At 40.2% G+C, this 24,907-nt stretch overlaps 1 protein-coding gene across 5 annotated transcripts in view; it reads left to right on the top strand.

The window, feature by feature from the left end:
- The window catches only part of RCBTB2 (RCC1 and BTB domain containing protein 2), a 37,290-nt gene that overhangs the window by 5,630 nt on the left and 6,753 nt on the right, over window positions 1–24,907 (top strand). The window contains exons 2-13 of one of the 5 annotated variants that reach the window (XM_082675889.1): window positions 2,108–2,207; window positions 5,186–5,253; window positions 6,499–6,549; window positions 10,907–11,062; window positions 11,288–11,438; window positions 13,667–13,833; window positions 14,613–14,771; window positions 14,889–14,996; window positions 16,048–16,190; window positions 20,516–20,706; window positions 21,215–21,341; window positions 22,315–22,454. In XM_082675889.1, coding sequence (XP_082532015.1) covers window positions 5,200–5,253; window positions 6,499–6,549; window positions 10,907–11,062; window positions 11,288–11,438; window positions 13,667–13,833; window positions 14,613–14,771; window positions 14,889–14,996; window positions 16,048–16,190; window positions 20,516–20,706; window positions 21,215–21,341; window positions 22,315–22,454 — 1,447 coding nt within the window. In that variant the 5' untranslated portion in view covers window positions 2,108–2,207; window positions 5,186–5,199. Of the gene's footprint in view, window positions 1–2,107; window positions 2,208–5,185; window positions 5,254–6,498; window positions 6,550–10,906; window positions 11,063–11,287; window positions 11,439–13,666; window positions 13,834–14,612; window positions 14,772–14,888; window positions 14,997–16,047; window positions 16,191–20,440; window positions 20,707–21,214; window positions 21,342–22,314; window positions 22,455–24,907 lie in introns of all 5 variants that reach the window. The other 4 variants (XM_082675885.1, XM_082675887.1, XM_082675886.1 and 1 more) reach the window with 4 other exon arrangements.

Here is a 24,907-nt window from a genome sequence, read left to right as displayed (position 1 = left end):
AAACAAAGTGAGGAAATGCATAAGAAACTACTTTTCAAAACACAAGGCACTTTTTAATGTGAGTAATTAAGTATATATATGAGCCAAGTCATGTATCCCAAAACACACGTAAGGAAAAAAAACAATAAAGCAACATACAGTACGTATCATATGGGATGATCTTATGCCATGACACTGTCACCATGAAGAAGAGCTTCCCAATACAAATGCCAGCCTCTGCCCTGGGTCTCCCTCCTGTGCAGAAAAGGGGGAAATTTGTAAGCAGATTAAGACAAGAAGTAAAAAACACATTCTGATACACTTTTTTCTATTTCATATTTTTCTTCCATGGCATTTAAGATACTGTACTTTTTCTATGTTATTGAGTTATTATCTTCCTATGGTGTTGGTAAAATTTTATTTTACTGACGGTGAAAGAAATTGTGGTTTATGAGTTGTCATTATCAAGGCTCTGTTGAATTCCTATGTTCGCAGTAAAGGCAGTGTTAGAATGGTGGTATTCTGATTCTACAATTTTGTTTTCCTTAATATTGGGTAACCTTATCCTCCCATACTCAGATGATTAACTTAAGCTTAAAATCTTGAAAACTGTCTTGTTAATTGGAAAAGCCATATCACACCAATTCATTGATAGAATTACATGGCAAATTTTGCCTTTGACATTATCTCCATCAAAACTTTCTTATGAAACATTTCCATCAAAGTCCAGCCATGTGTATGTCAGTATCCATTACACGTTAAAATAGTATGGTTTTCTGCATGTTTTAAAACTTTATCAAATAGTGTATCATATGCATCATTCTGTGACTTAGTGATTTTTGATCAGAATTGTTTTGGAGACTTATCTGTGTTGATTCTAGATAATTTATTTTAATTGCTGTGTGGTATACACTTTCCACAGTTTATAAATTCTGTTGATGGAGACTGTTGATCAATTCTATCCACTATTTCTAGTTTTTTGCTATTGCAAACAATTTTGTATATGCACTAGAGCTCATCTAGGCCATTGTTTTCTAGACTACAAGACATGACTTATTAATGATATTGAAATCATCTTAGTGGGCTGAAACCAACATTGAAAAAATGAAATAGAAAAGGACAAAATAGGGTAGGGTAGAATAGAATAATGTAAAATAGAAAAAAATAGGAAAGAGGATATCCCTTAGCATCTCATATAGGAAGGGTAAGAATTATTTTGTGAAACTCTTGTTTCAGATACATATATGTATCAAAAAAGATTGAAAGACACTGCTCTGACCTAAATATTGTTGAGTTGCTCTAAAAGTGATTGTGCCACTTTACATTCCTTCTAGCTATATGAGTGTGCCTTCTGATCTTCATCCTCGCAAACACTATGTATTATCCCCTTTAATTTTGCCGATCTGATTGGTGAGATCTATCTGATTGTGATTACATTTCCATGATAAATTCCATGGATATGTTTGTTAATTTCTTCTTCTGTGAATTGCCTGTATCCGTTGTCCACTTCTAAATTGGATTGCCTTTTTTGTTCTAATTTTTAGGTGTTCTTTATACATTATGGATACTAATTAGGTATCAGTTATATATGTTGAAAATATCTTCTCCCATTCTGTGGCATGTTTTTCCCTTTGTTCATTTTGTCTTTTATTATGCCAAAGTTTTAATCTTTAATGTAAAATTTACCAGCCTTTCCTTTGTGGTTTATGCTTGTGTGTCTCATTTAAGAAATCTTTCCCTGCCCTGAGGTCATAAAGATGTTTTCTATACTTTCTTCCAAAAATTTGAAAATTTTGCGTTTTTCCCTTTCCAAATGGTTTCCCTTGCATTTTTTTATGTTGAAATACTATAGATTAAACGTTAAGTGTTGTTTTGTAAGTTTCAGCATCCAAGTTGTTGAAGCCCTTTCCCAAAACTTATAATATCTGAAAGTTATATTTTATAATATTAATTCTTTTTATAATTGAGCACCTCTGCTGCTGACTTTCTAACAGTAAATAGAGCTGATATAATTTTTTAACTGTATTTTTCTGAGATAAATACTGGCTTGTTAAAGTTTCAAGATGGTATATTCTTGTCCTTTTCTTTTGTTCTCTAATAGAATTTATTTATGTATTTCCATTTTCAGTCACATTTACCTTACCCTAGACGACAACTTCACAAGGATCTAGAAGGAACAGGGTTAAAGATGACTGAATACTGGGCTCCAGAAATTTAGAAACAATCAGGTACAAACATTTTTGGTGGGAATGTTCCTAACCAGTCAGTACAAAGTAAAACCATCTGGAATGTACGCAGGAAAACTTAAAATATCCCTGCATTACAGGGGAGGGTCCAAGAGCAAGGACTTTGGAATTAGTCCTGGCTCTGACCCTGACTGACTGGTGACTGTTAGTCAAAGTATTGAAATATGTCCATTAAACAGAGGCAATGATTACACCTGTTTCTTTTTGGCTATTGTAAAGATTAAATGAGATAATATAAGGCACTTAGTGCTTGGCACCGGGTAACTGTTTATTTTAACTGTTATTATTGTTGCTGTTATTTAGAATTCATGTTTATCACATCATGGATGTGGTATTCTATATGCGTATTATGGATTTTTAAGACGTATATGTTGATATATTACTATAGCGTTGCTATAACAATAGCCTGGTGATATCACATATAACAGGTTGAGATAACTATAATCCTCACATATATCCCGCAAACTATATTCCTCAAGTAGTGCAAATTGGGAAAGCTAGTTTTCTCTATTTTATTTGTATCACATTGGAATAATGTTAAAAAAAAGCCAACCAGGGAATTCCCTGGCAGTCCAGTCGTTAGAACGCCGTGATTTCACTGCCGAGGTTGCAGGTTCAATCCCTGGTCGGGGAACTAAGATCCCCGCAAGCCAGCCGCGCAGCACAGCCAAAAGGGAAATAAATAAATAAATAAAGCCAACCATCTTCCACAGTGCTACAGATTTTGACATCATTTTTTTCACAGGACTGTATAATAGTAATTAATCATGAATCATTTTTAAATCTTCAAGGACATTCTGACTGACAAAAATGAAATGATGTTAATATTATCTTTAGTGTTAATTGAATTTTACTGAATGTTATTTCTTTGAATATGGTAATTTTCATATGCCATACATGTAATTATGTCTTAACCTGATTAGTCAAATAAACGGAATGACCTGCTTTTCACCATTCTAATGACCTGCTTTTCACCATTCTAATTTCTAAAGAGTTACTCTACTTGAAACTGATCAAAGACACTGAAAAGAGCTATTTATTTTTCTCCTTAAAAACCCAAGGTATGCAGGTGTTAAAAAATTTCTATTAGCTGATATAGAGTGCTTTCCAGGATACATTGTTAGGTGAAAAAAAAAAAAGCTTGCAAAAGGGTATGTAAAGTATGCTATATTTTGTACAAGAAAGAACTGGGGAATAAAAACACATACATATGTCTGCTTATTTTTGCAAAAGGAAACAGAAGAAGAAACCAGAAACCAGTGAAGCTGGTTACCTACAATGGTAGAGGGATGGGGTGGGGAAACAAAACAAAACAAACCCCAGGATTACTGTTCAGTGATCTCAGCATATTAGCAAGATTTCCCTTCTGCTAGGGACACAAAGGGGTCCTAAAGTCCAGTGAGGGGCAGTCACTTCTCTAATTAGATCCCTTTTCCTTGTCTTGTTTGTTTCCTTTTTGCCTTTGAATTCCCTTCCTCTACTCTTCTAATTTCTCTTCTCTTCCTCTTTCTTCTCTTCCCTCTCTTATCTTTTTATTTTTTATTCCAGTAAACTTGGGGCAGGTATGGAAAAGGTATTTCCAGTTAAGATGAGGCCAAAAAGAGAAGAATCCCCAATATAGGCTGTCTGCAATCTACAAAAAGCTGTATTCAGAAGATGCTTTCAACGAATATCTTGTGTTCTGCTCTGAGCCATGTGTTGTGGTAGTTATAGCAATGAATGAGTCACGGTCCTCTCTCCTAAAGAGCTTGAAAATTCATAGAGAAGACAGATGATATAGGAATAGCTGCTGCATGAAATTATTTTTCCATGATGGCAACCAGATCAAGTTTTAGAAATTTATAAGTGAGAAAAGTCTAAGTGATCCTTTTCACAACAAGCATATCTTTCCCAAACATTAGAAATAATGATTTGTATTAATTGCTGTAGTTTGAGTAGTAATTATTCTGAATATATTATTTATTATTCCTTATATGCTGAGAGACCTTTTACAGCTGAAGAAAACAGAATTTTACCAGTATCCTCAAGTGAATATAAAACATTGATAAGGAACACTGTTAAGACTTAGCCTTATTTTGGTTATTGTTTTTATCTATTGCAAGGCTCCAACTGCTTGTAGGTAGTATTAGATAAAATGTTCTGATTTTAGGCATTTGAAATATGGGTTGTATGTGAGTAGATAGGAGCCAGCCTAATGAATCAGAATATCAACATTATTAAACATGATTTCATTAAATTGCTTCTGAGGGGAGAGAGAATATTTATTCATATTTATTTTTAGTGATAACTGTGTAATGATTTAACCACAGTCCAGACATACTGCCTGTTATGTGATAGGGCTGCTTCTGCTGTTACTTGTATGTGGTAGAAGGTAGTCACTGTGGAGCTGGTTCATTAAGGCAAGCACATTCAGTGCTATAGCTACATACTGGATGGCTGTTGTTTCAGATTTTTTGTTAAGATAACAAGTCACATTTGTTCATTCATTCTTTCATCCTTTTATTCTTTTCATTCATTCCCCCCTCCCTCCCCCTTAGCAAATCATACACTCTTCAGTGGAGCTGAGAATTGATAAGTCTACTCTTCACAGTGATTTGGAACTTTCCAATCCCAGGGGAAATTTGACCACGGTCTACAGTTTATTTTTTCTTATCTATAGGAAGTCAACTCTGAAATGAAAATTTTCTACTCATTCCCTAATAGATTTAAGAATATAGGTTTATCTTGGGATAATTTTTCCACACCTCAGCAGGAGGATTCCCATAGGAGAACAACAGTTAAAACATCTACTGGGTTTTACAGCTGTTAACTCCCATGCCCCAAACTTAATTCCCTTATTTTCCTTCACCATATTTGAGCTTAGCTTATTTTCTCTGTTAATTAGAAGTCAAGTAATTTTAACCTGCCCAGTTTCACTCGACATATGGGATCTTGATTTTACCACATACTTTTTCCCCAAGGACTGCACAGGACCATGGAAGACCATATGGAAGAAGAACTTTTCCTTCTCTATGGAAAAAGTGTCAAGGTTAGAAAAATCATGCCCTTGGAGCATATATTTTCTGTCACATAAAACATACTTCATCAAACCTCTATTGGTCATCCAATAGGAAGATCAATGAGATAGTGTCTGTCTTTGAGGGGCTCTCAGTATAGTGACCGAGAGGCTGGCCCATCACTGTTATGGGTGTAGAGAATGCCAGAGGGACCAGCAGGGGACTCTGGGGATTGTGTGAGGAGTAGAGAAAGGGTCCCCAGAGGTGGTGACGTTTGAGCTAGATGAGGAGCCACACCACCCCTACTTTCACAGAAAATGCTGTCCTGCAAAAGGGTCTGAGTTGAACAATGTTTGCTCCACTGCCAGAGCTTTTAAAAAAAATGACAAAATACTTAATCTTAGATGACATGTTCTTAATTCATCGCAGATATTCTTTATTTCGTTTCCATCACATCTGAATATTACAGTCAGCCAGCTTAAGTCCGGTCAGTGTGCAAGTGATGTTAAAAGTTTCACATCTTTCAGCATGCGCATCGATCTCTATCTCATGTTGATTTTATGAAATTTATGAAATATCTGCTCTTCACTGCTGACAGCTTAATATTAACTGCCACCATTCACTTTCATTTTTCTGTTTTCCACTTTTTAAAAAATAAAATACGGTCAAAATTCAGTAAACGATGTAAATCATCATCACAGCCAGTGTAGTGTACAAAAACAGCACAGCTTCTGAACTGAACCATAGTATTGCCGCGTGCTGACTCGAAGTGCTCATTTGTGAGCTCCTGTAGGAAAGTAGCTTACAAAAGCAATGTATAGAACCTGAAAGTCTTATAGAATGTTCATAGAAAATTTCATTATTTTTCTTCTGGGCACAGATTTTGTAAAATAAAAAACTCATGGAATTAGCAAAGAAATTACTTTATTACATGGTGTTATGCTGCCAGGAAATTCTCAAAACGTGAGGTGTTGGCTGTTCTTTAAGAATTTTTTTTTTTTTGCTAGGCATGCCCAACATGTAATTTTAATTCTGTTTTTATATGCGGTATTTTAAATTGAACTGTGACAACTTAATAGTTGTCCATAGTTAAATGAAGTATCATAATCCACCTGGTTCTTCATATGGATGGAGAAGCAGAGTTAATACAGGGAGCACACACTCAAAGCAACGATAAAATGCATTTTGGTCTCTAACTTTATGGAGATGTATTTCCTTAATTATGTTTTCCTTGAGCTAATATTAAAAAATTTTACTGCTTTGCATTTCCCAAACAGATGCCAGTGAAAGATGAGAGAGGTGGCTTGGATGTGAGCAAAGCAGTGAAGGTAAGCTGGCCTGGGGTTAATTCTCACCTACGCTGGTGACAGGTGCAGGATGGAGGCTCCAAGCTAGGATGCAGATTCCTGGGACACGACCTTGATGACGTATATTGCCGAGCTCTTGCTCCCTGGTAGTGCTTTTTTTCCCCTACAGTTTTTTTATTGCCCACTCTTGGTTTCTGCTCAGCCAGTCCCTTACTTAATAGCTGGGCGCAGAGGTAGTTGGGTGCCTTCTGCGGAGATGCCTGCTATCGTGCAGGCTGGCTGTAGTGTGACTGAGGCTCCTAAAGTGTGTGCGTCCTTATATTACGTACACTCTTACTATATACAATGTATATATGTATACAGAGTATACATATATGCTATATATGTACATATGTATACAGTATGTACAATGTGTATAACTATATATGCTCAAGATTATGCCAGACAGAAGAATGTATTTTTCTTCTGTGAGAGAAGATACTCAATTCCTGGAGACTGATATTAAATATTTACTTCAAAAAAGTATAAACATGTGCATTTTATAAATGAAGTCATTGGTTCCCTATGAAGAAGTTTCCCCACAGACTTAGAAACATGAATTTTTGATGACTAACCTCCAGTAGCCAGCCTTCTGGCAGAGATTTAAAAAGCAATGTATTCACACCTGTTGTATTTAGGTTATATTGGAATTATTTGTTTTCTATTAAATTGTGAGCTCCATGAAGGAAGACAACCCACAGTGGGCATTACTGCCCTGTTCATTAAGGACTTCATGAGCACAACAGCCAAAGCCCTACAAATGCAAGCAAACACTAGGCCTGCCAGGAGTTATCACTTTTTTTTTTTTTTTTTTTTGCGGTACGCGGGCCTCTCACTGTTGTGGCCTCTCCTGTTGCGGAGCACAGGCTCCGTGGCCATGGCTCACGGGCCCAGCCGCTCCACGGCATGTGGGATCCTCCTGGACCAGGGCACGAACCCAGGTCCCCTGCATCGGCAGGCGGACTCTCAACCACTGCGCCACCAGGGAAGCCCAGGAGTTATCACTTTTTATGTGAACTTTTTACTTAGCAACAGATGATTTGTGGAAAGAAATCTGGCTTACCCACTGAGAAGCTGGTGATCTTGGAATATTTCTCAGTCTCTCTGGCCCTCAGGTTCCTCATATGTAAAATGAGGATAGCAATGTGTATGTCCTGCACTTGTGAAGATTAGAAATACTACGTTAAGAACTCTTTTAACTAGCACGTTAGCACGTCTACATGAAATATTTGATGCCACATCCCAAACGTTGTTCTTTCTGAAAATTATAGACTTAAATCAGAAAAAAAATATTAAAATGAACACCTTACAGAAAGTAAGATTCCTTCATAATATAAGGAGGTGGGTAATTTAAAGTAGAAGCTTAGACTAAAAGGTAACAGAACAAGATTCTGTCATTAGCCCCACAGTGGCCTTAGGTGCTGCCCAAAAGATAATAGAAGACATCATTCTCCAGGCAGGGTCTTACAGTTTGGTGGTGTCATGGGGGGAAGTGGCCCGATTTGGCATTAGGGGAGCTTCCCCTGGTTCAGGCTATGCCACTCACGGAGGGTGATGCTGTTAGCAGTGACAAACTGCTTCCCCTCTGTGTTAGTTTCTTAGTATTAGTTTCTGCCCTGATGAAGTACCACAAACCAGGTGGTTTAAAACAACAGAAATCTACTCTCTGACAGTTCTGGAGGCCAGAAATCTGAAATCAAGGTGTCCGCAGGGCCACGCTCTCTGAAGGCTTGAGGGAAGAAGCCTGCAGCTTCTGGGGGCTCCCGGCACCCTTGGTGTTCCGGCACATATAGCTGCATCACTCCAGTCTCTGCCTCCATCTTCACTGTGTGTCTTCACATAGTTAACTTTACATGTCAGCTTGAGTGGGCCCCCAGTGCCCAGGTTAAACATCGTCTCTGGGTGTGTCTGTGAGGGTGCTTCCAGATGAGAATAGCACTGGAACTGGTGGACTCAGTAAATGGGTGGGCTCTTCCTGGTGTGGGTGGGCATCATCCAATCTGTTGAGAACCTGGTTGGAACAAAAGGCAGAGGAAGGAAGAATTCATCCCTTTTTTCCTGCTTCGCTGATTTACCTGGGACGTCTCATTTCATCCTCTGCCCTCAGACTGGGATTTACATCATTGTCTCCTCTGGTTTTCGGGCCTTTGGATTCGGATTGAATTATTTCACCAGCTTTCCTAGGTCTCCAGTTTATAAATGCAAACATAGGACTTCTGAGCCTCCATAATCTTGTGAGCCAAGTCCTATAAATGAATGAATGAATGACTGGATAAATAAATAATTTTTTCCCCTGACTCCTAAGGTGAAAAGCACAAATATCCTTTCTAAAACAAGTAGCTAGTCTGATCTGCTCTCTACTAGACATATATCTGGTAAGACTGATTTAATATCTGGTGGGAAAGATAGGGCTTAGAAAATCCTTTGCTCCTTTAAATTAAGCTAGAGTTTGGTGATTATTGAGAGAAATGGCTAGACGTGGCATTTGATAGGCATGTTGGCTATTTATGCATCTTATTATAATCTTAAAAATTTTTGGAAGTTGAAAAGTATGTAAGTAAAAATGTTTCCAGTGTAGCAAATAAGTAAAAGCTCTCTTTAAAACAGCTTTATCTGTTTTAAACACCAGGGACTTGCCTGGTGATGCAGTGGTTAACAATCTGCCTGCCAATGCAGGGGGACACAGGTTCCATCCTTGGGCCGGGAAGATCCCACATGTTGCAGAGCAACTAAGCCCGTGCGCCACAACTAATGAGCCTGCACTCTAGAGCCCGTGAGCTACAACTACGGAGCCTGTGTGCCACAACTACTGAAGCCCACACGCCTAGAGCCCATGCTCCGCAACAAGAAAAGCCAATGCAATAAGAAGCCCATGCACTGCAACAAATAGTAGCCCCTGCTCGCTGTGCACAGCAACGGAGACCCAATGCAGCCATAAATAAACAAATAAAAACAGCTTTATCATGTCCACATTGAATGCTCTTATGGGAGTGCAAATGCTCATGATCTTAATGCATCCTGTTGTGGGTTTGATTGTATCCCCCCCAAATTCATATGTTGAAATCCTAACCCCCAAACGTGATGGTATTGGTATTAGAAGGTGGGGCCTTCAAGAATTGTTTAAGTCCTGAGGGGAGAAACCTCATGAATGGGATTAGTGCTTTATAAAAGGGGCTCCAGAGAGATCCCTAGCCCTTTCCAGCACGAGAGGACACAGTGAGAGGACACAGTGAGAAGACTCTGGCTCTGAACCAGGAAGGGCACCTTCATCAGAACATGATCATGCTGGCGCCTTGAGCTCAGACTTCCCAGCCTCCAGAACTATAAAAAATAAATTTTTCTTGTTTATAATCCACCCAGTCTATGGTGTTTTGGTTTAGCAAATTGACCGAGATACCCCATTATTTTTGAAGGTGACCTTTTTTGGAAATGGGGTCACTGCAGATGCAGATTGTCTAGTTAAGATGAGGTCATGAGGGTGACCTAATCCAGCATGACTGGTATCGTTATAAAAAAGGGGAAATTGAGACACAGAGACAGACGCATGTGGGGGAAGATGATGTGAGAGACACAGGGAGAATTGGGCCATCTGCAAGCCGAGGGGAGAGACCTGACAGATCTTCCCCTTACAACCCTTAGGAGGAACCAGACCAGCTGATACCTTGACTCTGAACTTCTAGCCTCCAGAACTGTGAGAAGATAAAGTTCTGTTGTTTAAGCCACTCAATTTGTGGTACTTTGTTTCAGCAGTTGTAGCAAACGAATACATGTCCTTTCTGGGTGTTTTCGTCCTACCAATCCCCAAACCTGAGTGGGGGGATGAGGGAACCCACCAGTTGCTCAAACTGAATGGTCAGAACTGACCCATGAACTGAAACCTTCTGGACTTTTTCCTTGGTGTCACCTTTGGCATTGTTCTTTCCCAACTTGTTTTGCTAAGACTTGGGCAGCAGATGAAACAGCAGTCTTCTCCCTTTTTTCCTGCTTTCATAAGCAGCTTAGTTTCCAGAGCTACATTTAAGATATAACCGACACTGAAAGTGCTTGCCAGACATTCACCTCCCCAGAGTTCAGCCTTGTGTGATTCCTGTGTCCTTGAGGAAAATTAATAGGTGAGATCTGATTCCATCCAGGACCTCTGGCTCTTGGTTGCAGTGAGAGGGTCCTGAAGCAATCAGGCTTGTAAAGGCAGTTCCCAATATAGATAGGGTTTGTTCCTCCTCAAACCAATGCTAACTCTTCTACAGAAATGAAGGGGGCAAAGAAAATGTATTTTTTATTATTAGTCAATATATATATAGATTTATTTTATTTACTTATTTTTTTAATTCTTTTTCAGCCAGTACAGGCTACTCTGTCATCTTTGAAGATGTTAGATGTGGGAAAGTGGCCAATTTTCTCCCTTTGTTCTGAGGAAGAACTGCAGTTAGTTCGTCAGGCCTGTGTCTTTGGCAGTGCTGGCAATGAAGTTTTATATACTACAGTAAATGATGAGGTAATGTTGAAGAAAAAATTACATTTTCAGTAATGGATTTGCTGAATTGAAGATCCTGGGGGAACTAAGGAGTTAAGGAAGGAATTAAGGTAAAAAAAAATGCACGGAGAGTAGATTCTTATTTATTAAATAATGAAGCAGTTTCCCTAGGGGAACTGTGCCTGTTTGAATGTACAGGTTTGTGAGAAATAGAACTGCTTGAACTAACTCTGGTTTTTCCCACAGATTTTTGTGCTTGGCACAAACTGCTGTGGCTGTTTGGGATTAGGTGATGTCCAGAGCACCATTGAACCTCGGAGACTGGATTCTTTAAGTGGCAAAAAAATTGCCTGCCTCAGCTATGGGAGTGGTCCACATGTTGTCCTTGCAACAGCAGGTAACCTAGGAACACAGGGTGGAATTTTAGCCATAGCTTTCTTTGTTGAGGAACAAGACTAGGACCACTCCTTACACTGAGAACATACTTTTTGATTGGCTTTCTGCCTCTGCCCTGGGAACTTGACTGTGCTTTGGACAATATGAAATATCAGTATCAATATCAAAGTAAGATAATGTAGCAGACGGAATCTAGCAGTTATTGGCACTTTGGGTGTAAGAATGACAATGTGATAAGCCCAGTGAACTCCTTTTGTTGATATGTGTAATTATTTTGCATTAGAATGCTGAACTCACTCAGGACTTTTTGAACTTGAGATTCTTGATCTATGAGAAGAGCGATGAAAGCTAGATTCGAAGATCCCCTCTAACTGTTAGCGTTCTGTGATCCTGACTTTAAACAGTGACTGATGGCTCTAGTTGGTATTAATAGTATAAAGAATTAAATATTCTCATGGCTATTTCATGCATTCAGTCTTATAAGACAACATAATTAAAACATACCTTAGAGTTTCCCTCAAGCTGGGTATTCATTTTATTAGTGTTCTTTAAATGGAAAATAAATTTTATAAATACTCTTGTATATTTATTTCACATTTTAAAAATAAGTTTTAGGGATTTTTGGTTGCCAGTAGTAGCAGGCTGGATTATTCAGACCATTTCTGCACTGAAAACAAATACAAATTCTATATAAAATATACTTTTTTAATTTTCTAAAAGCATCAAAATACTGATAAGGCAGAAAGGAATTATTAGACCAAATATATTTAAGAGAAAGTATGAACTAAGAAGTTAGAGGGGACCTTGAAGCTAATTTTGCCTTAAAGCCATCTGCCTATGCACTTAAAGAGTGTTGTGGTCTGATGTACTTATGAGGTGAAGGGGTCACAAGTCAAAGACCTCACATGTTAGGCTGGGACCACAAAGGGCTACACTCTCAGGGCAAGGATGAGTCAGTTCTTTCATCTCGAAGGGACTCAATAGAAGAATTCCTTGGCTCTGAGCAAAGCAAGGAGAAAAAAAGAAAGAAAACCTCTCCCTGAGGTGTTGTATCCATGGATTTGTATTCCAATTCACCTTAGATTGGATGGTCCAAGAAATCTCAGGCCTTGGATTTATCAGAGAGGTACCTTTAAAGTGCCTTAAGAACATGAGAGAAGTTAATGCAAATTCTTTCTAGACGAAAGTACCTTCATTCTAGGCCTGAAGGAATATAATGCCATCGAAAATCATTTTTCAATGGCAATTAGTAGCACATAGTCAAAGATAAGCAGGTACAAGGAAACAAGGCACCCTGAATAAGAACCTGCAAAAAAGACAGCAAAAAACAACTACTAAATATCAGATATTAGAATTACCAGATACCACTTATAAGATGGCTGTACTTATTATGTTTGAAAAAATAAAAAATGAGCTTGAAGATACCTGAAGAGGTCATAGAAGACTTGAAAGAGAACCAAATAAACAATATAATTATCAAAATGAAAAAATCAGTGGACAAGTTTTGCAGCAGTTTGAACACAGCAAGAGAAAATTAATAAACTGGAAGGTAGATCAGAAGAAATTATCTGGAATGTCACACAAAGAGACAATAGGGTAGAAAAATACAGATGAAAGGCGTATATACTGTATTATTCCATTTATGTTAAGTTCAAAACCAAGAAAGACTAAATCCTGTTATCCAGGATGTATATGTGGGGGGGCTTTTGGGGTGATCATAAGATTGTATTTCTTGACTTGAGTGGTAGTACATGGATGTGTACTTTGCAATTATTTATAAAACTGTGTATATACAGTTTAAGAACTTTTCTGAATATGTATTATACTGCACAATAAGTAATATAACAAAGATTCAAAAAGTTAACTTGGAGATCATTTTATAGATAAGGAAATTAAGGTTCAGAGAAGTTAAATGACCTTACAGTCTGTCTAATTTCAATCTGTTTTTTTTTTCTCTTACTTTTAGCAGCCTTTTCTCTGTTGTTTATTAAAAACCTATCTTCTAGCTATTATAACTGAATCCATTTAAATTTTATCTTGTTGCTTTGAGGTAGAATGTAGTTAAACTTCCCAAATGTATTCTTTTATAAAATGAGTTTTGTGGAATAGGGAAGTTGATTAGCTTTTGCATATGAAGTTTTAGTTTCCATTTGTGGAAGTGTGTAATATATATATTTTCATATAAGAATAGATGTTTTGAAAGTTGGTTATGTTTCTTTTTATTTTCAGAAGGAGAAGTCTTTACCTGGGGTCACAATGGTTACAGTCAGCTGGGCAATGGGACAACTAATCATGGTCTAGTGCCCTGTCATATCTCTACTAATTTGTCAAACAAACAAGTCATTGAAGTGGCCTGTGGGTCTTACCATTCTTTGGTGCTAACATCTGATGGAGAGGTGAGAATAGTCAGCATAAATCCCACTGATCATAAGATTTCAATAAGATTTTAATTTCAGTACATTATATAGATTCCTATAGCAGTCCTGGAAATATGATCATTTGATTAAAATAACCACCTACCTCAAATTCAGTCTTACTCTTGTTAGCAGTTCATAGTCATGGTGTTTATATTATGAAGTGTGCCTGTATGTAGTAAGGATTTCTATAACTGCAAAATTTAAAAGGATATATTGTTACTTCTATGTTGCTATACTCAAGGGGATTATTTGCAAAAAGAAAAATCCCCAAATGCTGGAAAATATGGCTGAAGCAAAGTAGATATTTTTATAAGGATTATATGATATTTGATTATAATCATTGCTGTTTGTGTAGGTAATGCCAGTAACCAAATTTTATAAAGTAATATGCTTTGGGACTTCCTAGGCGGTCCAGTGGTTAAGACTTTGCCTTCCAATGCAGCGGGTGCGGGTTTGATCCCTGGTCAGGGAGCTAAGATCCCACGTGCCTCGTGGCCAAAAAACCAAAACATAAAACAAAAGCAGTATTGTAACAAATTCAATGAAGACTTTAAAAATGGTCCACATCAAAAAAATCTTAAAAAAAAAAATAAAGTAATACATTTTGTAAGAATGCATTCTATGGAAACTTCCCTGCCTGTGTTGTGAGCATTTATGGTTATCAAGCACTTTGAGGGCAAAGATGAGGCACCGTAAGTGCCAATTGAGACACTTTATATATTAGTGTGTTTCATTTATTGATCTCTTCTTTCAAATAGGTATTTGCCTGGGGTTATAATAACTCCGGGCAGGTAGGGTCTGGATCAACAGCTAATCAGCCGATCCCTCGAAGAGTCACTGGCTGCTTACAGAATAAAGTAGTTGTGAACATAGCCTGTGGACAGATGTGCTCGATGGCAGTGGTGAACACTGGGGAGGTAAGAAAGTTATTTTCTGTGTCGCTTAAAAAAGCCTGTCTACCTTCTCAGTGTCATACTGACATGGAATGCTTCTGTTCATCTTTCGTGGGCATTGAGTCTCTCATCTTCTCTCAGGTCTATGTCTGGGGTTACAATGGAAACGGGCAGCTGGGACTCGGCAGCAGCGGCAACCAGCCAACCCCCTGTAGGGTAGCAGCTTTGCAAGGCATTCGTGTCCAGCGGGTATGTCCACTGTTGCTTCACATGCTGCCTGTTTTTAAGGCTACAGGGGCAAGGATACCAATGTACTTAAAAACTCAGTTGTCTTAGCAGGATGAAAAGGTAAGCTGCTTGGCTATCTTGACTGAAGTAAAGGTTAAAGCTCTTTTCCTGAATTTAGTTGTAGATGTTTATCAGAAAATTTGTATTTCCAGTGCACTCTCATACATAGCTGTTGGGATGTAAATTTTTATCATCTTTTCCAAGGAAACTTTGGCAGTATGTATCAAGAGCCTTAAAAATATTCACACCCTTTGGTCTGTAATTCTACTTAAATTTAGGGCATTATCCTAAGGAACCAAAGAGAAAGTGACTTGCAGAAGGTGTAGTAAAGATATAGCAAAAAAAAAAAAGAAAAAAATTGATAACAAATAATAGCAGCACAATTTACCTAACCAAACAGTAAGTTAATGGTTAAATAAATTAATATCAAGACTAAATTTATATTAACAGAGATGATGCTTACAAAGGATTTTTAATGGTAGGGAAATAATGCTATATGCAATGTTAAGTAAAAAGAAAGATATAGGACTACTTATACAGATATGATCACTTTTTTAAAAAGCTATCAGTGCATATCTCTATATTTATATATAAATAGAAAAAAAATCCTGATCTTGAGATGACTTTCATAATTATACTTTCCTATATTTTTTTCACATTGAACATCTTTTACTTTTATAATAAAAGGAGAAAATAATTCTTAAAAAATAGAAGTGTCTATTTCTTATTCACTTCACACCCCTTGATCTCTGTGAGCGTAATGAATGCCGTATTAAAGGTGAATAAACTGGACTCTTTGTCACTGAAGGACTCATGTTGATCTCACTGCAGTTTTCACCACACACGGGGCCTAAGCTAGATCTGGAGGGATGTTGGTTAACCTAATGCCTGCCTCTCTGGCAGACTGCCTCTTCCCTTTTTTTTTTTTTCATTTTTTGAATCTTAACCTATCTTGTGAAACATGTTTCTTTCTGTTTTCAGGCCTGAGTGGATTTGGTTTTTCTCTTTCCAGGTTGCCTGTGGCTATGCACACACGTTAGTATTAACAGATGAAGGTCAAGTGTATGCTTGGGGCGCAAATTCTTATGGCCAGTTGGGCACTGGCAATAAAAGTAACCAGTCCTACCCTACTCCTGTTGTTGTGGAAAAGGACAGGTAATATGTGCATTTTCAAAATAAGTTCAGTGTTCTTTCGTGATTAAACTAAACTTAGGCATTGTATAGAATTATGGGCAATTGACTGCTAGTATTAGAATATTCTTGAACAAGACCATTCATTCCTTTTTAAAATTGGCTTTAGAATTTTGGGGCAAGTTGATTGATGTTAAATATTTTGTTTCCACATACCCGTATTACATCTATACCTCCAATAGCTACTTTACACAAACGACAATGACTAAACCTCCAACAGCTTTTCCGCATTATTCTTCTCGCTCAAAAAATACCTTTTCCCCCGCATTCTCATTGTTTTCTATTTCACGTTCTTAAGAAGAAGTTGATAACGTTGGAGGTCTATCTTCTATGGTTTAGGAAGATGAAAGTATCTCAGATGGGGGCCGCTACTTATAAAATTTGCCAGTTGAAAAGAATAGGGCTGTTTCATTACTTCAACTCCCAGGCTATCACTGTGAAGCAGAGCAAAATGGTTAAAAAATTAAAACTGAGTTGTGTGCACTTGTTTGCAAGGTTGTATTAAGTGAGTAGCATATCCAGAGTTTTCCCCCAGATTATCCTACTATTTTTGAAGGTCTCTTGAAATTTCTCAAACATGGCTATATCACTGCCTTTTCACTCTTCATTGCTTGACACAGGAGCACAGAACAAGAACATTTTATTATCTGTTCTATTAGGCCAGGGTTGAAATCATTGTGGAAATTAATATTGCTGTTTTCATTTTTATTTTACATATTAATTTTTGCTATATCTGATTTTAAGTAAATATATGGATAAATTATTTTGCATTTGTAGCAGTTCTTTTATATGTTTCTACTGGAATATTAGCAATGAAAATGAAGAACCAAATGGTCATTTTCAGCTCCCTTGATTTTCATTTGAGTATTGTGAACCTGGCTGCTTTTATTTAACCTATGTTAAATTGGTTAAAGAACCTTTTTTCCCCCCATATCTTACAGTAAGACCCTAGACTCCTTAAGAATTGGGGAAGAGGAAAGGTAATGAAGGTCACGAGCTGGCAGGCACACAGGAGATGCAAGCAGCCATGTTACTTTCATTTCTCTTAAAGGTGGTTCAGAGCCGCTCAGTAAAAAGAGAAGAGACAGTCTTGAGGCTTTGAATAATCACAAAAATGCCTCCAGCTAGCAAATCCACTCAGTGGGGACTTTTGGTATTTAGACAAAATAGCGAAGAAGTGTTAAAGGATCAGAGGTAACATGGGTATAAAAACGGACTGTCTGTATGGCGCTTTACCATTTTTCTCGTGCTGCCACATTTAAAATAAACTGAACTCCTCTATCTGGACTCACAGAGTCCGCTGCCGTCTGCCCACCAGCGACGCGCTCCACCTTGCGCCGCTGGTCCTGACAGCCCCAGAGTGAGTGCCAGGTCTTCTGACTGTGGTCACACTGGGACAGACAGACTGTAGGGCGGCTCAGTGGGAAAGAGCAAAAGAGGCAGAGAAGCAGGGCCCGGAAGTTATGTGAGTGTCAGGGCATGTGGTACTGGAGAGTTATCTATTGCTTTCTGTCTTTTTCAAAAACTTCATAACTCAAAACATTTCTTTGAATTATATATGTAAAAAAAAGTAGAAATAGCTAAATACTTGCACACTTGGTCTTGTCCACGTAAACACGATTTTGGCTACGGATGTCAGGGGTGCGTGTTTTGAATGAGATGCTCCCGCTTTTCTCAGTTTTCCGTGCTTGAATTTCAGGTGGTGGTTGCTGAGCTTGCAGGCTCCCCATCGCACAAATATTGCAAGGGAGGAACCTATGGGTTTGCTGGGACTTGTTCGGCACCTACCCGCCCTTTTCAGTGACTGAAACTTTGCAGATATGTTATGACTTATCTCTCGGGAACTCCTGACTCTTGGGGCCCATCACGGGGAGGCTTGGCTAATCAGAACGAACAGCATTGAACTTGGGGCGGGGTGGGTCGTCAGGTCTTGGTTACGTGTTCACAGAAGCAGAAAGGGGAAATTTGTCTACGTGGAATTATTTGCTCAAACAGCAACCCAAGAAAAACCTGATTAAGTCTATTTATGGTGAGGAATGCTAACACTGTTTATGTTCACATAGAAGTGATTTTAATAATTAAAATGATTCTCTTCTCTAACCCAGTCATTCCCAGTCTTTCTGAATTTTCAGTACTTTGATTTACCAGCATGTCTTTAAAGTTCCCTAAAAACACAGCTTAAGTTAGATTGATCTAAAACTAACTTTGCCTTGAATTTTTGTGTATTTTGTGACTTCTTGAGGTCATTATTATGTGTTGGCCTCGTACAGAACCAGGATTGGGAAACAGTGCTCTGGTCTTCTTATAATCATGATTTCTTCTCCATTATTCTCCTCCCTCACAAATTACCTTTTTTCTTTCCTCGTTTTCTGTTTTGCATTCTGTCTCACTCTCTGCTGTTTCATGTCTAGTGCTTCTCAGACATTAAGCTGTGCCATTGTTGCAGATCATTCCGTTGAGGTGACACCAAACCTATTTATTATGAACGTATAGTAATTTTTTCCATTAAGAATGGCTACAAAATAAAGTGTGAAATATGCCAGACATCCTGACAGTAAAGGTTAGCTCAGTTTATAGTCATTGTCTGTTGCATGTATGACTGGAAAATCTGAACTTCCACATTTGCTTCTTGGTGTGAATCAGATGTAAGGACAGATGACCTCAGGCAAAGGCAGGGCGCCTTGGCTGATGGTCGAGTCCCAAGCTGAGACCTGAAGCTTCCCTCTAAACCTTCTCCATTCTCGGTTGCTCTAGCAGCTGCTGCAGTCAGCCAGGCCTCAGCCCTACCCCTGACTTCCCGCATGGCACTGGCTGCTCCAGGTAAATGCCCCAAGGCCAATCTCAGGGAGGGCCAGCTTTCCCAGCTTTTCTGTGTCCTTAACCCCTGTGCTGTGGAAGCAGTGTCCCACCTCCTCTAATGAATGGCAAAGGCTGTTCCCCTCTCCCGGAGGCTAATGGTAAACATTTCAGAAGTGAATGTGGGAATGAAGTTATTTTGATTTCCTGATGTTGAGTAGTTTAGCATAGAAGGACACAATTGTGTTCCAATCAGTTACATTTTTCATGGAACGTTATCAGGGAAAAGAGGCTGTCATTGTAAGTGGTCTCCCAAAGTGTGAAAGAACATTCCTGACCAAGGACTTTGTGCATAATGACATTGAGGGGCAGTGAGTACATCTGTTGATTGGAACAGAGAGTGTGTGGGCAAAGGTGATTTGAGAGAACGCTGGACATAGATGGAAGGCAAATTAGGGAATGCCTTAAGGTCATGTGTCTGGATTTTTGTCTTATGGGAAGTCAACGAAGGTTTGAATGTAGTGATGAGAATGGTGTTTCAAGAGGATCATTAACCTGCCAGCATTGTGCGATTTAGGTCGGAGGCAGGGAGACCGAAGAGTTGTGTTGGTCCGGGTATGGGTGCTTGATGAGGGTGTGGCAAATGGGAGGCGCTACAAAGAAAGAATTGCTGTTATTCGTCAAGCAGATGTTCTGAAGAAAGAGATACATGAGGAGGGAGAAGTAAAAGATGACCCTGAAGTTCTGAGCCTAAGTCAGTGAGGATGCTGGTACCATTGCCCGAGACAGAATCAAGATGGTACTTCACTTGGGGAAATAGTTTATTTTCTTTAATTCTGTATGGTGGCTTAGTCTGAGAGAAAATAATTATTTTCAACTCAACAAAACAGTGGTTTCCACTAGGAAGTGTTCTGAGAACTACCTGCCTATCAATCGTGAACTTACTGAAATAGGGTCTAACATGTGGTTGATCCCAGAAAACTGCTCTCTTGGGTTCCGGATGATATAGTCCGGTGAGTCAGAACCACTGCACTTACTGTTTGCAGTGTGAGTTGGGGTGACCCACAGCAGGCTTCATTTAACCCTAAAATTGGTAAAGTTTTGATGAAAATATTTATTGACGCTGGGTTGAGATGGCCCAAATCTTTCTGATCTGCTTTAGTAAGTAATGTTTTAAGAAAACAATTAAATCACTTTTTTTTTTCGTCTTTGTTTTTGGTCTCTGCTCTCTTGGATTGTATTAATACTTGAATTTCAGAACAGGATGGTACATATTTTTCTGGGCCTACTGGCTAGAAGTGGTAACAAGCAGACCTTCCATAAGTGCCACTGAGGCATAGCTTACATATAAATAACTGTTGGGTGCCTGACAGTTGAGACGCTTAGGTGTCTTAAGTCTTGTTTTTGTTTTTACTCAGACCTAAGGGAAGAAAAAGTCACCTTGTTTCTTCTCCTGTTTACCATGTTTACTTGGTGTGTGTTCGTGGACCTAGAATTACAGAGATTGCGGCCTGCCACTCTACCCACACGTCTGCAGCCAAGACGCAGGGAGGGCACGTGTACATGTGGGGCCAGTGCCGAGGCCAGTCGGTGACCCTGCCTCACCTCACCCACTTCTCCTCCACCGACGACGTGTTCGCCTGCTTCGCCACGCCCGCCGTCACCTGGCGCCTCCTGTCCGTGGGTGAGCTGTCCATCGGGGTGGTGGCCTGAAAGCTAGAATGAGAACTTCTGGTGTTTTCATTTTTTGATAGTGAGGACTTTGTTCAGTGCAGTATCAGGCAATTTATTTCCCTCTAATGAGCTCCTGTGAAAGGGAACTCATTGGATCGATTCATTTTTCTCAAAAGTATTAGAAATCAGTATCTCATACTAAATTAAAAGTCCTTTGGATTGCTTTCTGATGGGATTGGGAAACTATAGCTTTTATTTTTAGCTGGTATATTTACTCAGACTTTCAGAAATTTTATTTAGTGTGGTGGTTTGGGACTGTAGTTGTTTTGCCAGATTTATAAGCAGATGTGTCTGAGGTTCTTATCCTTAATGATTGCAGCAGCGGGAATCTGTATTTAGGAAAACAGCGCATAGCTCAGTGGGGCAGTTATTTGGGGAACTGGTGTTTTCGTGTCAGCAGAGCCGTGCTGGGCCTGCATCCTCCTTAGAAAGCGCTGGTGTCGCCCCCCGCCCCCCAGAACCTGACGGCCACCTCACCGTGGCTGAGTCCCTGAAGAGAGAATTTGACAATCCCAGCACCGCAGACCTGAGATTTCTGGTGGATGGAAAGTACATTTATGCGCATAAAGTCCTTCTCAAAATTAGGTAAGGAATCATTTATTCCAAGAATTGAAATAAATATGTTTGTTATTTTCTAGTTCCAAGGAACTATGTTAGGCACGTCTGTGATTCTGAAAAAAGGTAAGGCTCTTTTTGCTCTTATGAGTGTGCCGTGCAGTGGGGTAAACACATTATACGTGGCATTTCTTCTGTATTCTCTGTTTTCTTTTTTTTAATATATATCTTTATTGGAGTATAATTGCTTTACAATGGTGTGTTAGTTTCTGCTGTACAACAAAGTGAATCAGCTATATGTATTCGTGGTTCTGGAGGCTAGAAATTCAAGATCAGGGTTGTTCATAGAATGAGTTCTTTCTGAGAGCTCTGAAGAAGAATCTGTTGCATGCCTCTGTCCCAGCTTCTGGTGGTTTGCTGGTAGTCTTTGGCAGCCCTTGGCTTGTGGCAACATAACTCCAGTCTTCACACGGCATTCTCCCTGTGTCCAAATCCCCCCTTTTGTAAGGATACCAGTCAGATTGGATTAGGGTCCACCCTAATGACCTCCTTTTAACTCAATTACCTCTGTAAAGGTCCTTTCTCCAAATACGGTTATAGTGCGGTTAGGACTCCAGCCTATGAATTTTGGGGATACAATTCAACTCATAACACGAGGAGAAGAAACAACATTACTCAGAGTTTATGAAAATAAACCTACCTGATTTCTATAAGTGCTGCTCCGCGGACGTGGTGTGGGAGGGCCCCTGGGAGTTCGTGGCCGCAGAGGCAGCCGCCCCGCAGCAGGTTAGCATTTGTAGCCTCGTCGAATAAACGACTGCGGACTTCCGGCCGGCAGGGGAAGCGAGGGGCCCAGGCAAGGACACGAAGTTGCGTGGTGCTGTGTTTTTCCTTTCTCCGTGTTAGTTGTTTCCTCTTTAACCGCCACGAGCACACACTCCTCAGGAAGGTCATGGCCTCTTGCGCAGAAGCCAGGACCTGATATGCTTCTTTCTTCCTTCAGGTGTGAGCACTTTCGCTCTTCGTTGGAAGACAGTGAGGATGATATTGTAGAAATGAGTGAATTTTCATATCCTGTTTACCGAGCCTTCCTGGAGTACCTGTACACAGACAGCATCAGCCTGTCCCCCGAGGAGGCTGTAGGTAATTGCCACCAGACTTGACCAAGAGATTGGCAGAAAGGTGCTTCGTGTAGAGCCTAAAAGGAAGTGGCTGTGAGGGTAATCACAGAAGCAGTTCTTTTGTGTGTTGAACCCAATGCTTTTCCCTTGTTCCCACTTCACACAAAGGTTGACTGGATGGATAAAATGAGATATGGATGAATTATGAAACCATCAGCACTGTGGGACAGGTGCCATTCTTCCTGAATTACTAGATACTGTACACGACTTTTTAGCTCCCACACAGCTGCTGCCTTCAAGATATTTACATTATAAAAATGATAAAATGCATGTAACAGACAGCCCTGCTGGTCTCCGTAACTGTGACTGTCCCTTCGGGACGGCCCACTGTGATCTGGTGCATCATTGCACCTCAGGGTTACTGACGGCAGGAAAGCAGCACAGGGCGTCCAGCGGGCACAAGGTGAAAACATACTAAATTTCAGTTTACAGCTGTCAGCTATGTTGTTGGCCCATGGGACAGAAGAATTAAGGAGTTACTTCTGTAAGGAACTGAAGAAAGAGTTCAGCTCTCAAATCTTTCAATTAAATATTCATTTTACACGTATAAATCCAATAACACTTTTTACCAGATCAGCACTTAATTTTCCTCAGGTAAACAAAAGTCTGATTTCTTAAGTTTTATAGTTTTCCTTCCTTTCTCCCACACTACCTGAGCGCCCGGGGCCCACTATGTGCTGTGCTCCCCTCTGCATCTATGAATGAGACAGACTGACGCCCTGCTCCTGTGGAGCTGCTGCTGGGAGGAGGGAGGCCAGCCCTAAACAAAGAAATAAAAGCAGTCAGTTGGGAGGTCAGGGAAGGTCTCTGTGAGGACATGTGCTGAGCAGAGAGCTGGGGGAAGCATGCAAACGCCCAGGTGAAGAGTGTTCTAAACAAGGGAGACAGCAGGTGCAAGGGTCTGAGACAAGAACACAGGTAGCACATGGAGGAGGGGGGAGGGGGAGGGGAGGAGGAAGAGTGGGGAGGGGGAAGGCCCGAGTGGTTTGGAGGGAGAGAATGAGACCGGCAGTCGGAGGAATTGAGGCCAGGCAGTTGGATCTGGGCAAGACCAGGTACAACCTTGGAGGCCACCGTGAAGGGCTCGAGTTTTATTCTTGGCGTGATGGACAGCCTTGGAAGGTTTTGAGCACGAGGGTTGCGTTATTTAGGATTTGCTTTAGCAGTAAAATGAAAAAAGGAAGTGGCTTAAACAAGACAGTTTCTCTCTCTCTGTCACACAGGGATACAGTGCAAGGCATCCTTACATGTGGCCCCTGAACTCATGTCCAAGACCACATGTGCATTACAGGCAGCAGGATGGAGGAAGGGACAGTGACAAGGGACAAAGGGCAAATCCCAGTGTTGGTTAAGGAAGTCCCACTTCTTTTAAACCATGGACCAGAGATAACCAAAGCCTTAACTCAGCTGCACAGGAAGTTGGGGGAGGTGGTTATTTCTAGATGGTCATGGCTCAGCCACGTAGTCTACGATTTTGGAAGAAAGGGAGAATGGGTTTCTGCACATATGAAGGGAGAGGCACCAGCAGCTTATACTCCAGGGGTGAGAGGATTTGTTTTTAAAAGATCAGTAACTGTAATGGTTGAGGTTTAAGATGGTCGTGCCCTGGGTTAGGGTGGTCTAGCAGTGGAGGTGTTGAAAGAGATCTGATTCTGAATATATCTTAAATAGGGAGCTGACAGGATTTGTTGGTGGATGGGATGTGGGTTTTGAGGGCAAAAGAGAGAAGGATGATTGCTCTGAGGTATTTGGCTTGAGTGTGGAGAGCACTAGGTTTTGCTCTTGAGTTTGAAAAATCAAAGGAGTTTGAGCTGCTTTTCAGATGTCTGCGTGGCAGGTTTTTTTTTATGGGCCCGCCCCTAACATTTGCAGGGCCCTGGGTAAGAGTCTAAATGGAGGCCTGTGCACCATTTGTCTAAAAATTTAAAGTTATATGTCAAGCTAAAAAATTTCAGATAAAATATGTTCAATCCTCATACCTTGAAAAATATACCTTATCAAGAACTGAAAGGCCAGGTAGGAGTTTCAGCTGGAATTTAGAGTTGTAGGACTTGTGGAGTTCTGTGCTAGGACACAGTGGCACAGGAAGGACAGGCCTCTGGCCTCCAGCTCAGGACCTGCCCTCTTTCTTTACCCACCACCGGTTACATCCTGCATCCCAGGGGTGTGTGGGCACCCAGCCTGCATGTCCGTGCTCCAGTCCACCCCCCCGGCCACCCCTGGGCGCTGGGGGCCTGCACGTGGTCTGCAGGGGAGGAAATACCGACATATGTGGCTTCAGGGCTGATTATTCAGGGAACCCCAGGGTCCCAGGAGCACAAAGTGTGGTCTAGGAGTGGGCACTTGGCTCCTTGGCCAGCCTGTGGAGAGGGGGGTGCCTAGAACGGGTGCAGAGCTGGGCTCCCTGGAGTGGAG

This window comes from Grampus griseus (assembly GCF_964374135.1).
Source record: "Grampus griseus genome assembly, chromosome: 18".
Classification (NCBI taxonomy): domain Eukaryota; kingdom Metazoa; phylum Chordata; class Mammalia; order Artiodactyla; family Delphinidae; genus Grampus; species Grampus griseus.
Note: the sequence above shows the minus strand (reverse complement) of the source record. Positions and strands in the feature narration are given on the sequence as shown.